Genomic DNA, 17,107 nt, shown 5'->3' with positions numbered 1-17,107 from the left:
AAAGAGTGTCAGGCCCTGCGATGTGCACCGGATGCGTGTGCGGCTCAAACATTTTAGCAATTAGCCTCATGCATGAAGTTTATATTTGAACGAAATATGTTTTATTCGGATGTTTGTTACCATTATATCATGTTACAAATGCATTTCCGTTTTTAAATTACCATTTAATTACTTAAAATTATAAATAAAAAGTACAAAAATTTGTCCGCGAAAAGCTAGTGAGCAAAACGCTCGAAACGCCACGTGACGTCACGCGTTCGACAGATTAGTGTCATTAGTAGCAAACGTCACGCTCTGTCGAATTCGCGCCAAAAATTATGAGCGTTTCAACCGCTCAAAAATTTTCAACATTTATTTTTTAATAAAATAATGTTAAGGTTTACAAAAATATTTTTATCATTTCCGGTGTTCCAACGATATAAATTATGAATCCAAAAAATAAAAATAAATTCATGCATGGAGCTAATTCTACGCACACGCATACGGTGTGCATAGGCCTTTATTTAATAAACGTGAATTGCCACAGATGTAAAATGTAATCCTAGTTCCTATGTTCCAAGTGTCAAATAAACGTCTTAAGTATTGTCTTATCAAAATTATTTTTTGTTAAAAACAAAGATGTCATTGTAGTGAGGTGTAAAGTCGACTAATTCGCGGGTCGAATTTGACATCTGATGTAACTAGATGGCACTATACGGCTCTGTACATTATGCGGTAAACTGGTTGTCATAATTTGACCTGTCAGGGGCCCATTTCTCGAACTAATAGGGGCCGTGCGCGTTGGTCTGCCATCTTGTGGCCTGAATCGGAAACATAAACATGTACATTGCCAAAGCAAGTGCTGCCATCTACCGTTTTCGTACGTTTTCTTGTGCATAGTAGGTTCTGCCATCTTGTGGGCTACATCGGAAGCATAAACTTCACATTTACGCCTCGCGCCAAATTCTGACGGCTTCTGTGCTGCCCCCTATAGTTCATGCACGCTCCGTATATTATGTATGACATGGAGACTATATAAAGGAGCCAAATCTCTATGTATGAAAAGTGTCCATCAAAAAACAGTAATTAGGCGGCGCCACCATACACCGAAATACTACCAAAAACAACCTACGTAATTTGGTCGGGTTATTTGTTGGTTCATGTTATACTCGTGTCCCAGAGCCTAACTAGCGCCACCGGAGAGATTAGGAACTATTATTTAAAGCTGAAAGCGGTCACTTTTGCAACAATTCTGCCATAAGAGATTGGCATCCTTTCTATACCATCCATAATGTATGAGTCCACAAACTGCCAAATCGTTTCGGTTACCATGGCAACACACTAATAATATTAATCTCAATAGTCCTATACCGTTCGAGAAATGGACCCCTGCAGCTTCAAAGATAACGATAGTTTATTATTGAAGTAGGCATATTACAATGCGCTTATGAACGTCAAATAAAGCTACGCCGGCTCTAACCCTACACCTCTGCCCCGAGAAGATTTAAATCCCCGATCAATGGGAGGACGGTATCCCAATATGGGACCGGCAACAAACTCGGCGGGACACATCAAAACATTACATCTTATAATTAACATGATACCAGTAAATAAGAAAAAATACCTAACGCCGTACAGTGCCATCTACATACAACTGTTAAGGGTCCCCGGCAAGCTCGGTTCTCCATACAAACGTAGTTCCGCTCTCATTTTAAAACGACTAGCTAGATTGCTCTGAATCATTGTACTTACAATAGGCTAAGGTATTGTCTGTAATTAGTTTATGTAGCTTCAGATACCATAGTTAAAAAAATACAGCTAATTTAAGTTTTTCATACAAAACTTGTTTTTGTTCTATTTCGTTTGTTTTATAAACTTTGTTTGATTGACGCGACAGTATCTCGCAGACTACCCGTCTTTTACTAACTGTATTAATTAAAGGGGGACGGGTAGTCTATCGGCGGGATACTCTCGCGCCAATCATGTGCTAGCCCGGCTGGAGCTACATAAACTAATTTCAGTCCTAGATATACCTCATGTCATTGTATGTGCAAAGTTTCATTACAATCCAATACGTAGTTTTAAAATAAGAGCGGAACTCCGTTTGTATGGGAAGGTGCAATTCGGCCGAGCTTGCCGGGGACTCTTAATATTTGGGCGCATTATTTCTTCTTGTACTTTACACATCTTATACAATAAATGAATCTTTGCTTAAAACATTAAAACGAATATAAATGTTTGCATGTGTGATAAATATATTGTATGTTTTAATAAAGATTATTGAAAATTGATGTTTGTCTGATTATTACACGACGGAATTACATTTACTCTTATGTAGTCAATATTTAATGTACTTTGTATTCCACAATTTTAGCTTTGGGTCAATAATAAAATAATGAAATCAAGCTATAAATAAAGACCTCAAAGTTTCGAAAAAAATTTTTTTAAACATTCAAATAGGTAATAAAATAACGGTACCGTTCGATTCCTTACGATCCTTTAGAACAATATACATAAACGCAACATTTCACCGACAAAATCGCAATTTCCTTTGTTTTCCATACATCGCAGGTCGCAAGTTCGAGTGTTGCCCGAAGCAATGATTTTTTTTAATTTATCCTTTATTTAAAAAGTCTATTCAGTTGAAAAAGTTGAGCAGATTAATGGGAACATTCGTTTAAACACAAAAAATTACTACATATGTACCTATTAGTCTCCATATGTTCCGTTTTTTGCATGTTTTTTTTTCAGAGGTCGGGTTGGGTCCATAGAAATATGAATATAACACCTTATATGTGCTTCCCCTAATGATTATTCTACATGTAATATACTAAACACTAAACCTACTACGAATTAATCATTTCAATCGAGTTCATGAATTCTCGTCTCTAATCGATTGCCCTCTCCGCTCCCAACTTTCAACCCTCATTTGCGCGCGGCTCTAAAAATCAATACTTCGCTTGTAAACAATCACTACATGTGGCGATAACTATTTTGTTACCAAACCCTTTATACACAACATCCATGTTCTGTGTGTTTATTTCTATATAGTCAAAGATTCGAATTATTTACTCATCGTTTAATTAGTGATTCAAAACCATGGATTCGGCAAACGTTGGATATTCATACCATTTGCCAGCTGGCGGCTGGAACTATAAAATACGGAATACTTTGTCTCAATTTAGTGATTTATTTAGTGAATTCAATAAGTATATTGCTCCAGCGTACCACCATGATCGGTGTGAGAGGTAAGTAATGCCTACGTAATTTTATGTAACAAATTACGTCGATGTTATGAGTGTTTACTTACTACACGTACTTGACATACTTCATGGGAAAAAAGGATATAGGACAGGATATCCATTTGCCAATACCTAAAGTAATTTCTGCAAAGGGTTGGATTGTTGGGACTTCTAGAGTTATAGGGCTCTAATAAATAATATCTGCGTTTGAAAGCGTAAAGTAGATAGACCAGGTTAAGGCTGCAACGATTTTGATAGCACAAGCAGCGCAAGTGTTATTTTAAACGTCAAACCTCTATGAAATTATGACGTATAACGTATATAAACTGCGTGTTATCAAAATTGTTGCAGACTTATCATGGTCTTACTCTAGCAGAGAGCTTAATAGTGTAACTAAGTGTTAATATTTTTTTAGGGTACCTATTACCTAAATTGAAATAAGTGAAATTATTAAGATATAGCTAAATAGGGAGAGAAGGCCCATTTGAAATTTAAAAATTCAGTTTATCAAATAACCCTTTCGTCCATTCAGGAATCGAACTAAACGATTCGATTATCGAAACCGGTAAAACGTGTCAAAAACCGGAAGTCGCTCTATCGCAGTATTAGTTCCGAAAACCCTTCTTATTCTAAAAATTTTGTAGTTTTTATTCTTTTTCACTGTCCCGTTTAGATTTAACATTTTGTTTAGCCCATTCTATAAAGATAGACTGTTGGTGAGTTGAGTTACTTTTACCTTTCGTATTAATACAATGTACCTTTTATGTTATCAACCGACGCATATGTGTCCACTGTGGGTAGACACTGTTTATTGTATGACAATTGAACTGAGTTTTTCAATATTGCTGCTATGTAATAACTTTCTCGTTTAAGACAGACATGCAGACAGTAGTATTGTGTGATTACAGGTCCGTTCAGATGAGGATTTACTCAATGCACAAAGGGGAGTTTGTGATGGTCTTCATAGCTTTTTTTGCTTGCTTCGGTCTGGGTGTTTTTATAGGATTAGCGGGTGAGTGGACAGTTTTGATTGGTATAAATATTTGTTGCAATCGGGTAATCTTCAGTAAGTAGCTTGGTAGAGCGGTAAACCGGTGTCCCAGAGCCGCAAGCTTAAATGTCGCCCGAGGCAGCGAATTTTTAAAAAATCCTTAAATATATTGTTTCATATATTTACCTACCGTTTGTACGACTACGACAGCCATAGGCTCATATTTACCGCGCAGAGTATGAGACTCTGCACATTGAACAATTTTAAGTCATATTGAACAACTCTTACTAGGGGTCCCTTAGTTTGACATAATTATTGAAAGTCATACTTAATGTAATGATTGTCAGATTAATATTAGTCATAAATCTGAAACCGTTAACTTTTCGGGATTTTCGTAAGGTTATCCTATAGACAGGTTAGGTTTGTTTTATGGCAATCCTGAAAAGTTACACGTTTCTGAGAAAAACCAAATTATGACTAATGCAAATGTGGACAAAAAATACTATATTATGACTTAAAACTTTATGGGAAACAAGACTTCTCTTACTAATTAGGGCTTCGAGATCGAAAGAAAATAGCTGACCCACAGAAAACATCGACATCTGATCTGATCAGCTGAAAATGTAAGCTGAAATGTGAGAAATAGTTGTATCACAAGGGAGCAAAATGACATATTTACGGCGAGGGCGTACATTGAATCATGAACAAAGCGAAGAGTTCTATACAATTGAATCCCGAGCGTAGCGAGGGATTTTGAAATAGAATCCTAAGCGTAGTGAGGGATTCAAGGCTTAACGCCCAAGGTGGAAGTAGTTTTGCTACTGCTTTTCACATCACCTATGAGGAAATTACTATGTTACAAAATATTATTTAAGCTAAAAAAATTGTATGCAAAAAAGAAATAAAATCGTGTCCTATTACAGAAAACTGTCACTTTGATCCCTCCTAGCAGGGAAGAAAAGTGCCACTTATTCCTCCTAGCAGGCAAGAAAAGGCCCCTTTTTCGAATGGCTGATGTGAAAAATACTTTTTTTCGGTTAGCTACTATAGTAAAAGTTGTTCAAATTGATATGGTTACACATTCACGTCGCAGAGTATGATTGTTTTAAAAACATCGCATTTCATTTTAAAATATTCGCAGGACCCTCACCGACATCCACCACGGCCGTCACCGCCTCGAGTATCCTTACCAACTCGAGCAACATCTACAGCGGACCCTTTCATCTACACAGCCCCTCGTTGGGCACTAAAGTGCAGCAACTGTGGTTGTTAGCCGAAATTAACACTAATAACAATGATGGTAAGGGTCATTTTTAGGGTTCCTTCCTTATAGGATTTGCCACACGCCACACTGGATGCGCTCTGCGGGCAGCGGTCAGGTCAAACCCGCATTATGTATAATCAACATTGACAGCAACCTTTGAAGTTGAAGTTTGACCTGACCTGCCCGCAGAACGCAACCAGTGTGGCAAATCCTTATAGGATCACTTTGTTGTCCGTCTGTCCGTCCGTCTGTCTGTCAAGACCCTTTATCTCGGGAACGCGTGGAGGTATCGAGATGAAATTAAAACCATATACTCAGGTCTACAGGTTGAAGCAGCGAAAAAATCTAACTTCTAAGTTAACGTAAAAAAAGATACAGCCATTTATGCCGCAAAAAACGTATATTTCGACACTCTTTTTCATTTATTCATTATTCAAGGTACCAAATGGCACAGCACAAAAATTTAATGAATATACTAGGTATTTGTTATTTCGTTGTATTTTATATTGAATAAAATGCGGTTCTGGTCTAAGCAATTAACTCTTTGATTGCAGAAGAAATCTTCGACAAGAGTTTCCAAATAAGTATATCTATAGACGGAGTGTTGAGCGACCACACAACCTTCAATTTGCTACCAGAAAGCGAACTAACTAACAGGTAAATTCTACACACGCCATACCTATATAAAAAGATTGAACTAGTCCATTACCAGTCCGCAGCGTAAGTATCTAAGCGGGTGCTCGACATAATAAAGCAGTTATTGTATCAAACTTGTCGTTGTCGCAAGATATTTTCCGCAAAGGATAGAAAAAGGTATAAGAGAATAAGAGGATTGAATTCTCTACATGTAAGTGGCGCAAACTGGTGTTCGACGGTCGTAAAATCCACGATGACGTCGATGACGCTTGGTTTAAGATACTCGCAAGTAAGCGAGCCAAGCCACAGAATAAATAATAGTACTACCGTAGGTACAGAAAGGAATCTTCCTACAAAACCGAAGTTCGACAGCGGTTCAGGGTCGAATCATGTCCCTTTGTAATATATGGCACTATCCCTTTCGGCTATTAAGGGTTATCAAAATTCAGGTCATTATCTGTGGCTAAGATAGATATAACTGTGGTCATGCACGCAAAAGGACGTCAAGTTGTGCCAACCCTTTGACGGTAGTACTATTAGTTATTCTGTGCCCATTGTCACAGTGACAATAGTATGAGGTAGCGACTTTCATATTGGTTGTCACTGTGACAAATAGGTTTCTTTGACTCAAAGAGATTCTATTCTATTCTATTCTATTTAAATATGAAACAAACAGTCATACATAAAATATTGTTACAGTTTCTTCTCTTAGTCTAGACCTATAGTTTCCATTTTTATTAAACATATCTTTATATTTAAGAGATAAAATATCTTTGACTGTACATTTTGGCCGTTACTACTTCCTGAGAACAGTTAGAATGAATTATTGCTAAGTCGTGCTCGAATTATTTTGAACAACTGCTGCTGACATAAATATGTATAAGCCCACATAAATGACAATCTTGTTTTTTTTTTTCTTGTTGCCCTAACCAAAGAGTACATAATGCCTTTACCAATGCCCTAACAAATCTTCAGAACACAACACCTCAAGTGCAAGCAGCAGGTGTGCGAAGAAGTGCTAGTCCTGCACCTGGGTTCTCTGGAGTACACGCACTACATGCTGCACGTGCACTTCTACGGCCTCCAAGAGTTCCATAAGCGGTACTTCATCAAGGAGATATTTTTCTACGTAAGTTCAGTATTTTATTTATCAGGGAAGACTATAGAAACCTTCCAGAACACAACACCTGAAGCGCAAGCATGCAGTGTGAAGAAGTACTAGTCCCGCACCTGGGTTCCCTCGAGTACACGCACTACATGCTGCACGTGCACTTCTACGGCCTCCAGGAGTTCCATAAGCGGTACTTCATCAAGGAAATATTTTTCTACGTGAGTTCAGTATTTTATTTATATACAGTCGCCCAAGACTAATAGCAATATTTAGTAACATTCGGTATGCGCCGCCCCTCAAATCCCGCGCCTTCATGGAAATAATACGTGGTGGATACGCCCCGCACCGATAAAGTGATAAATACCTAGTATAGAGTTAGTTGGCAAATGCCTTCTTAAGATCGAAAAAATATTTATGTATTTCCACGATATTTCCCATAGATGCTGTGTAACCTCCTGTATCACTTTCGTATTTGTGTTCCAAATAAATTATTATAATTACCTACGTATAATTGTTTCAGTTTAAAACCTACAACCCGGCCTTCACGCAGATGGAAACATGGTTCCGATTCATATTCCTGCTCACCACGTTCACTGTCGCCGTGAGTAACCAATTGAGGCAATTAGATTGTCCAGCACGATCAAGACGCGATCTAGATACAATCCGGACAAAATTTACGTAATATTTATTACCAACTTCTGCCTGCGACTTATTTCACGTAGACGATGGAATGATGATTTTCGTTATAAAAATTAAACAATTCTTGACTGGGCCCATAACTTATTGGGTTTGGAGTGGAATTCTACCAGGATTGAAATGAGAAACCATTATTTGTTAGTAATAACCGGCCAAGTGCGAGTCGGCCTCGCGCACGAAGGGTTCCGTACCATAACCCAAAAACACTGCAAAAAATCACGTTTGTTGTAATATGGGAGCCCCACTTAAATATTTATTTTATTCTGTTTTTAGTATTGATTATTAAAGCGGCAACAGAAATGCATCATATGTGAAAATTTCAACTGTCTAGCTCATGAGATACAACCTGCTGGTGATAGACAGACAGACAGAGAGACAGACAGACAGACAGACGGATAGACAATTAAAACGGACAGAGGAGTCTTAGTAATAGGGTCCCCTATTTGATTAATAACAAAATCTTTTTTCAAAAATCAATAAAAATGCGATTCATGTCCTATTAAATTAATACCAATATCATGTTCCAGTGTTGGTTCGCGCACTCACTTAGAAAATACTCCACACACGACTGGGCGATCGAGCAGAAATGGCTATCGTTGCTATTGCCAATGCTGTTATTGTACAACGGTGAGTTGGTTTCTTGTTTGCTTTATTTGATGATTCTAGTATTTTGTCGCAATAGTAGTATTTTGTGGGCGGGTTCAAACCCCGGCTCTACCAATGAGTTTTTCGAAACTTATGTACAGTCGCCATCAGATATATCGGAGCGGCCGAGGTGCTCAAAAATATCTGAACACGCACTCTAGCACCTTGACAACAGAGGCGATATATCTGATGGCGACTGTACCTTACAACATTATTGTCCGCAGACCCGATATTCCCTCTCCGTCTGGTCTCCGGCAGCTGTTTCGCGCCGCTGCTGGACTCCATCTTCCAGACAACCTTCCTGGCTTGTGTCATGCTGTCCTGGCTGGCCCTCTACCATGGACTTAGACAGGTACGATATAATGTTTATTTTTCTATAGTAAACATCCCGCAAGTGCATCTGGCCGGTTCAAATTGGCCAACTCTTAGCACTTCTTTGACAGCTAGTTTGATCTTCATGAAATAAAACTATGACAATGGATTATATCGCGTATATTGAACCTATAATACATCCCGACGTTTCGAACCCTTTACAGCGTTCGTGGTCAACGGGTGACTGAGGAAAAACTACAAAGTGCAAAAATACCCACTTACTAAAAATAATGAACCATTCATAGACTATCAACTTTAAGGCTGGTTGTACATGCAAAATCGGTTCATAAGGCTAGTTATACAATACAACTATTTTCAAGTAAAGATGTATAATATATACGCGATAAAAACTACGCCGGCTCCAACCCTACACCTCGTACCCGAGATGATTGAATTCCCTCCTAAATTGTATATTCCGATATAATCCGTTTTCATAGTTTTATTTCATGAGTAACTATCGCCGGCAGTACTACTAGTTATTCTGTGCTATCGCGGTAACCGAAGACAATATAAAGCCCGCTCCAGACTACGCGGCGCGAAGCCGCGAACGCGAATGAGGAGTCGATTTCGCTGATTAGCGAACTAGACCAAACTCGCGTTCGCGGCTTCGCGCCATGATTCGCGCATGAGTGTGGAGGGCCCTTTAGTTTGATCTTCATTTTTGTTTTTTTTTGTAGAACGAGCGAGGATTCCTGTCATTCTACCTGTTAAAGCTGCTAGTGGTGGGCGCGGCATGGACGCCGGCCGTGGTGCTCGCCATCTGGCAGAAGTACCGAGGCTACCAAGACCCCACCTACAACTACACGCAGAATCCTAATTACGAGGTAATAATATCGCTCAGGAAAATAAACATTGATTGACATGACATTATTTACAAAAAAACTGTCAAGTAGCCAATTCTTAAAGTGCGCGTTACCTACTATACGCGATTACGCGTACCTAGGGGTCCACGACAGTGTCAGATAATCCGGGTAACTGGCTCACTTGCGCGTACAGTGGCGTAGCATAACATATACTAATATATAGGCGTAGCTACGCGTAGGCGAATGGGGCCTTCGCCCACGGCCTCGCACTTAGGCATAGATTAATAAATAGTTACTACGTAACAGATACATCATTCCCATACAAAAGCGAAAATACCTACGCTATAATAGCCTACAAAATCTTAATAATAATACCTGCTGTTCAGGACGAGAAGAAATGTACCATAAGTACGCGCACAAAGAGTCGAGACTGCCTTGCTCGCCGTGCGAGCCACGTGCCAACGCGTCATCGTAAGAATGCGCTAGGGTTGTACTGTTACTTATGTTATTATTGTAATAAAAGGAATGTTGCGAATCAACCATATTTTATATTAGTCAATCAAATATTTAAAAACAACACTTATAATACCTGACTCAAAAAAACTCCTTAATTTACGATTTATCTACTTATGTTCAAAGAAATAAATAGTGATAAAATTCATAAAGATAGATTTAAAATACTACTCACCTTTCTTCGTCTCTCGGAAATGAAAAAACCGGCCAAGTGCGAGTCGGACTCGCCCACCGAGGGTTCCGTACTTTTTAGTATTTGTTGATAGCGGCAACAGAAATACATCATCTGTGAAAATTTCAACTGTCTAGCTATCACGGTTCATGAGATACAGCCTGGTGACAGACGGACAGCGGAGTCTTAGTAATAGGGTCCCGTTTTTACCCATTGGGTACGGAACCCTAAAAAAACGACAAGTTTTCTTTTGTTTTTTGACTTTTACACCCATCTACTGCACAATAATTACGTGATTTCGGCATTTCGAAGCGTAAGCGCGGAAAACGTGCGGTGCGAGCGCTCAGGCGGGCGTTCGGCGGCCCTCTGTCGTTTGTATCGTCGACGATACGCCGAGCGGTAGGCATATAGCGCGTGGCCTTGAGCGACTGAAGGAGGCCTGACTTAGGGGGGCCTCGCAAAGCCAACATTTTTATTTCTTTGGGAAAACACTTAAAAAAGGGTCTCGCAGATGTGCTTTTCGCTTTTCGCCCGCGGCTATATTGGTTCACGCTACGCCAATGTGCGCGTAAAAAACTTTTTTTTTTAAACTTTTGTAGGGGTATTATGTCATAATTATAGTTGGTCAAACAAAATTGTCAGTAAATAAGTACAAAAAAACTATACTTATCCTTTTCTTTTGAGTGCTAGTACTAGTGTAAGACAAAGATTAATATGATTCTCTCTGTCTATGTTTGAAATGAGACAGTCCTTTGACAAACTAATATATATGTGAGATTATAAGTTTAGGAAACCCCGACCCCGAGCTACTCGCAAATTAACCAAGGCTTGACTTTGTGGTGTCTGCCTGTGACCACAAACGTAACGTTAATTACGTTCTAAACATCAGGCCATGAATAAACGTAAGTTATACGCGATTACGTCCCGTGTTACCTATAGTTTTAAAATTATGAGTGAAAATCGTGTGTCAATATATTGTTTCTTCTAGTCAATGTTTTTTTTGCAGATGGTGAAGATAATGTTCTTCACGGCGATCTTCGTCTACTTCCTATACCTGCTTATCCTGATCGTCAAGGCATACAGTGACCTTAGGAATATGCCATTCTTCGGTAAGAATGTCAATAATAATCTTGCACTTGCAGACCTACTTTACTTATTTATTTTACATGGGGGCAAAGTTGCTGTTTAACCGCTCGTGCTATATATTGATACCCGAGCAAGCGAAAGATTCCAATATTGTGGTTCCAAGTGGTTCGAAAAGTGAAATCTTGAGCGTCGCGATGGTTTCAGGCCTCAACAAATTTAAACAGGTATTGCCACCGAAGTGAAACACAAAAAATTTCACAAACTCGGAAAACACTTCTTGAATACCGCAGTTGAGTTTCTTCTTGTTTTCAGATGTTCGACTCCGCTGCCTATCCATAGTAGTAGGCACAGTTTGCACGATAACTGCGCTCCTCGGCGCTCAGTCCTGGGGCGCGGCGGCGCTGCAAGACCACTGGGCGTCGCAGCCGCGGGTGCACTATGATACTTCCGCGCCCTTCATGGCGCTCTACGGGCTGTTCAACTTCAACATGTACATCTTGGCGTATCTGTTCTCTCCGGGGGGCGGGTCGATACACGGTAATAACTGTTTTTAGGGTTTTTGTTTTTTATTTCTCTAAAAGGAACATCTGTGTTGTTCGTGGCGCTCTGTAGTCTTATTATTTTAACTTCAACTCATGGTATAATAATATACTCCGCCTGGTACTCTCTTCCGAGACTTACGAACCACGTGACTGACACAAGCCTACATCATCGTGAACCTGTGAACGTGGTTCGCGAGTCTCGGAAGAGAGTACCAGGCGGAGCATATTATTATAACATGCTTCAACTTAAGACACAGCAAGGTCTAGCCGAAGGGACCCCAGTTTCTAAAGTTTAATGCACGTTCAGTAAATTTTTGAATTCTGGTTATCATTATTTCGAAAAATACGCTTAGTGCTAATGAACCATGTGTCCATGTGGTAAGGCAAACATTCACGCTAACGCTGCAGTTTTCACCATATCGGTGCCAACGAGGTCAACCTTGACCAATATTGTGGCTTATGAAATCTAGGCCACGGCCTAAATTCAAGATTTACAACAAAATAATAAAAACCACGATTTAGAAGAATAAAGTCAATATGAGGATGCATTTGAAAAACGAAGAAAATCGATGTGGAAAAGACCGACATATACTATTTTTGGTTGGGGAGACAGTCATAGGGCAAGAAGTCTCGTATTACAAATACTTCGCACAGACAATTCAGACACAGTCAGAAAGGAAAAGAACCTTCTGCAAGTGGAGTACGTGTACAAACGCAATAGTAAGAGGTGACGAAAGATCTTCTTAGACGGTCTTACCTGATACGGATTTCCTCACATTTACCTTACCAATTTTTTTTTTTTTTTTCAGAAACCGCCATAACCAAAGACAACCCAGCCTTCTCTATGATCAACGATTCCGACGAAGAAGTGATTTACGGCTCCGACGAAGAGAGTCGACGACCCCTAAACTCCCACCACCGGATGAACGAAGACATATGAGTCAATCCATAGACAAAGTGAATGTATTTTTTTCTTGTTATAAAGTTATATTGAGGACTAACATTGTGTATTTATTATTCAAATGTCCCAAATAGATAATTTGTTTAGATCGACTGAAGAATGTCGGTCTGATAGTCTGATATCTAATAATTTATATTGTAGGTACTCATTGTAGGGAAGATAACAACCGTTTTTAGCGCCTTAGCATCTGCTATTCGACTAAAATGGTTCGGCTGGACATAGTTATACTTAAGCGCGAGATAACAAACAAGCCTATACATGGAAATATACTATTTAAGTATCAGTTGATGAACTAGACATTTATTTTAATCACAATGATCTGAAAAGCTAAAAGCAATAATTTGTTCTTAAGAACCTACGACTTATAAAGAAAAAAAAAATAAAAAACTAAAACTAGGTAAAGAAAAATTCTATGAATGAATTATGTAGGTATAGAACAAAGAGTAAAGTAAGTATAATATGGTATAGTTTGAATGTTAACAGCCCTCTTGTTGTAAATATTCCAAGCATTCGAATATCAAATGACAATACCTACCCGTGTTATTGCACGTGATATGGCAAATGCAGGTACAGCGGGTCAATTTCACATTGGTAGTTGTCTTTATTCTTGTGGTATTAAGGTCCAATTTCGACTGTTTAATCCGCTTTCGAGAAATCTATAATGACATTCTAACGATAGTTTCAATCAAGGTAAATAGATATCTTGCGTAGGTATCAGGGTATCAGGTTTGAATGTAGATGAAGAAAATTCTACTTTAAAAATTCTCTATGCTTTTATGAATTTGGTATGAAAAACATTAGCTGGTATGATTACAATGCATTAAGAATCTTTCGCAGTTGGATTAAAGTTTAAAATAAATGCAACGTTTCTAAATATGGAACACGAGGATAATACTGCGCCGTTTCCAATGGTGTAAAATAGGATTGTCGCTCGCCCTACGCGTCGGGTGAGTCACTGACGTTTGACGCCATTTTGTTGAACTGCCTATGTAGCTTACCAAACGAAGACCAAAAATTGCCAATCAGGGGAAATAATTCGTGTATAAGCGAATTTTGGCACAGTTGTAGGGAATGGTGTATTAAATAACATACTAAAAGTACCGAAGGGTTCATACATTAAAAGAAGGAATTGAGAATCATATATTATACTTTAGTCATGCGGTAGCAATGTGGGTAGTTTTTGCAACACCTTGTATTGATTCAGTTTTATATCAAAAGTATTAGAATTTACTCACATAAACTTAAAAATATACCTCATTTCAGTGTTGGCCGAACGTTGCAATGGGGTTGGCCGGTCGAAATAATTAGCAGATGGCGCCAGCATAGCTTGCCCTCTTAGGGATTGACATGAGGGCTAACGCGTATGAATTCGCCGCTAGGGGCGCTAGTGTAGATGGTGGTCTCTTCCATAGTTCGAAATGTCAAATGTCACTTGTCACTTCAATGACTGACAGCTGTTCTTTAGTCTTTTGATGGTATTTTGTTTTTATTCCTATAGTAGTTTAGATTCTTCAACCGATCAAGCATCTACACGGACTGGATCAAGTTCTGATACTGAAATTCTGCTCCCACAACCTTGATGCTGGCAAAATTGTCCCAATGGACAGATGCCATAAGAACCAAAAACTGAACTGAACTGATGGTATTTTGGATCACCATCAACAGAGGCGCCAACTGGTGAGCAAAAAAACGATAGCCCTCATTGTGTCAAATTTTTGTTTTTTAATGCCCTGGATGCCAGCCCTTTGCCAAATCTCATAGAAAAAGGGGCAAGCTATGATGGCGCCATCTCTGCAAACCTTTGACAGTTGCCAACCCCATTAACGTTCCAGTACAAATTGAACCGTAAACTGTAATCGTCCGTTAATTGCATTAACGTTTCGGCCAACACTGCCTCATTTACACTACGTCACGTATATTCCTCCGCCATCTTGTTGAGAGATCCACTGACGTGAAGTTAGCACAGTGAGCAAAGAAGCCATAGGACGGCTTTTTAAAAACGCAATAAAATGTATGAATGCCTAATGTAGTTTCTTTTTCATACCCTATATCGCTTGGACAGCTTCACCTCGTCTCCTGCAACTAATTTTAATCTAATATAATACGTAAAGATTTCTATCGCTTTCCACCCTTTCACCTAGACATCGCTCGGCTCATCACTTAGACTAAACTTTATGCCTATCAGCAAGAACAAAGCGCAAAGTACGAGTATCCAGGTGTATTTTATTCACCTTTTCCCACCATATTGTTGAATCCCACCTGCTGTAACGGGTGACTTGTTTGACTCATATATTAAGTTTAACAGCAATCAGCATTGCCTGCTAAAACTGTGACCTACTAGGGACCCAGATAATTTCACTCATAAATAAATCTGAGTGAAATCAACTTTATGGGTTCTCCAAATGATTCCCTTGGACGATACCCATCCCCTGGAATCCGTGGATATCCTTGATGATATTCTAGTGGATATAATTTTTTTGTGCAGGTGTTTAAACTCTTTCCATCACATACTAGCTTAACTAGCCATGTCTTAAATATGGCTCATATTAATGTCATTCTTAAGTCTCCCTAGATTTTCATCCAAGTTTTCAAACCATATAATATTATGGATTTGCCAAACTATTAATCCCTATATCTAGCTAGCCCAATTAACTGGATGATTGGTATTCTAGTAGACATTTTGCTGTGCCTGCACAACTACAATATTCAGCTCTTTCCATTATAAGTAATCCTGCTATTCAGTGACTAGTATCAGTATTTCTTTCTAAAGCTGTGGCAAGCACCAGGGATAGAATATAAGATCCAACAGACTTTCACCTGTCATTAGCCTCGTATTAATATTGAGTGATTCATTATTATATTTATATTTTTGGGATACCTTTATCCATCACAATCCCATCAACCTTAAGGATCTCTCTCCTAAGAAGAATTCATCAATAAATTAACCTTTGAACTAGGTCCCGGGCGCAATCGAGCTAATGTAAACCTTACTTAAAAGTGGGAACCCCTTCCAAATGTCACTCCCACCAACTCTAGTAACTGTGAGCGAAGTCTGGAGAGTAATCAATGATCTGAAAGATAAAAAAGCGCCAGGATTTGACCTCATCTCAAAAGAAGTTCTAAAGCATCTACCGAGAAAAGCAATCGTATTCCTGACAACACTATACAATGGAATCCTAAAAGTACAATATTACCCCAGTTTGTGGAAAGTCTCTCAGATACTCATGATACACAAACCAGAGAAACCTGCTAACGAAGTTACCTCATATGGGCCAATTAGCTTATTACCGATCCTGTCGACAATCTGCGAAAAACAACTTCTAAGAAGAATACCAATGCACCAGTTTGGCTTTAGACAAAAGCATTCCACAGTCGAACATGTTCATAGAGTCGTGGAGCGAATTAGAAACTGGAAGAAAAAGAATACTGTTCTTCAGCTTTACTAGACATTCAACAGGCATTCGACAGAGTGTGGCACAAAGGGCTGCTCTGCAAGATGCGCACATACCTGCCCCACAGTTACTTTAACTTGTTTCACTCCTATCCATCAGATCGCCTTTTTCACGTTAAAGAGGATGATGAGACCTCTAAGCTCTTAGAAATAAAGGCTGGCGTGCCCCAGGGCTCAGTGTTGGGACCGGTGCTCTACACGATTTACACTGCTAACCTACCACAAGCGGATGGTATCACCACAGCCACTTATGCTGATGATATTGCCATACTTGCAAGTAGCAGGGATCCTGGTATCGCAACACTCGTGCTACAAAACGCGCTGGAGGATATAACAAAATGGTTGCAAAAATGGAGGATAAGAGCAAGTGCATCAAAATCTGTAAAAGTTACATTCACGTTCAACCAAACAATCAAGGAAAGTCAAGGAACAAAAAGAAAGAAAAAAGAAAAGAGAAAGAAAGAAAAAAAGAGAGAGAGGGGAAAAGAAGAGAAGAGAGGAGGAAGGTGGAAAGGAAGGAAGGAAGGAAGGAGTGTCAAGGAAAGGACACTGCCCTCCAGTTACTCTTGAAAACTCCACACTGCCCCACCATGACAGTGTCCGATACCTCGGCTTACATCTCGACCGGCGGCTTACATGGCAA

The 17,107-nt window shown here is 39.2% G+C and overlaps 2 protein-coding genes across 2 annotated transcripts in view; both read left to right on the top strand.

Moving 5' to 3' along the window:
• The window catches only part of LOC134743410 (membrane alanyl aminopeptidase-like), a 363,156-nt gene extending 346,697 nt beyond the window's left edge, over window positions 1-16,459 (top strand). The window contains exon 13 of the mRNA XM_063676800.1: window positions 16,035-16,459. Within this exon, the coding sequence (XP_063532870.1) occupies window positions 16,035-16,459 (425 nt within the window). The remainder of the gene's footprint in view (window positions 1-16,034) is intronic.
• LOC134743747 (transmembrane protein 181) lies at window positions 2,931-13,053 on the top strand. Its single transcript, XM_063677384.1, has 12 exons — window positions 2,931-3,227; window positions 4,130-4,233; window positions 5,354-5,512; window positions 6,031-6,133; window positions 7,088-7,241; window positions 7,744-7,824; window positions 8,447-8,546; window positions 8,789-8,916; window positions 9,614-9,760; window positions 11,431-11,533; window positions 11,823-12,047; window positions 12,862-13,053. Exons 1-12 carry the CDS (start codon window positions 3,079-3,081, stop codon window positions 12,990-12,992), a joined length of 1,584 nt encoding a protein of 527 aa, XP_063533454.1. The 5' UTR covers window positions 2,931-3,078; the 3' UTR covers window positions 12,993-13,053.
• Window positions 16,460-17,107: the final 648 nt, after the last annotated feature.

This window comes from Cydia strobilella, chromosome 8 (assembly GCF_947568885.1).
Source record: "Cydia strobilella chromosome 8, ilCydStro3.1, whole genome shotgun sequence".
Classification (NCBI taxonomy): domain Eukaryota; kingdom Metazoa; phylum Arthropoda; class Insecta; order Lepidoptera; family Tortricidae; genus Cydia; species Cydia strobilella.
The sequence above is the reverse complement of the archived record's forward strand: the minus strand, read 5'-3'. Positions and strand labels throughout refer to the sequence as shown.

Bases quoted from the DNA above. Each gene is read 5' to 3' on its own strand.
- LOC134743747 (XM_063677384.1), top strand. From the start codon at position 3,079: ATGGATTCGGCAAACGTTGGATATTCATACCATTTGCCAGCTGGCGGC. The intron at 3,228-4,129 runs GTAAGTAATGCC...GTGTGATTACAG, and splicing joins CACCATGATCGGTGTGAGAG to GTCCGTTCAGATGAGGATTT. The intron at 9,761-11,430 runs GTAATAATATCG...TTTTTTTTGCAG, and splicing joins CGCAGAATCCTAATTACGAG to ATGGTGAAGATAATGTTCTT.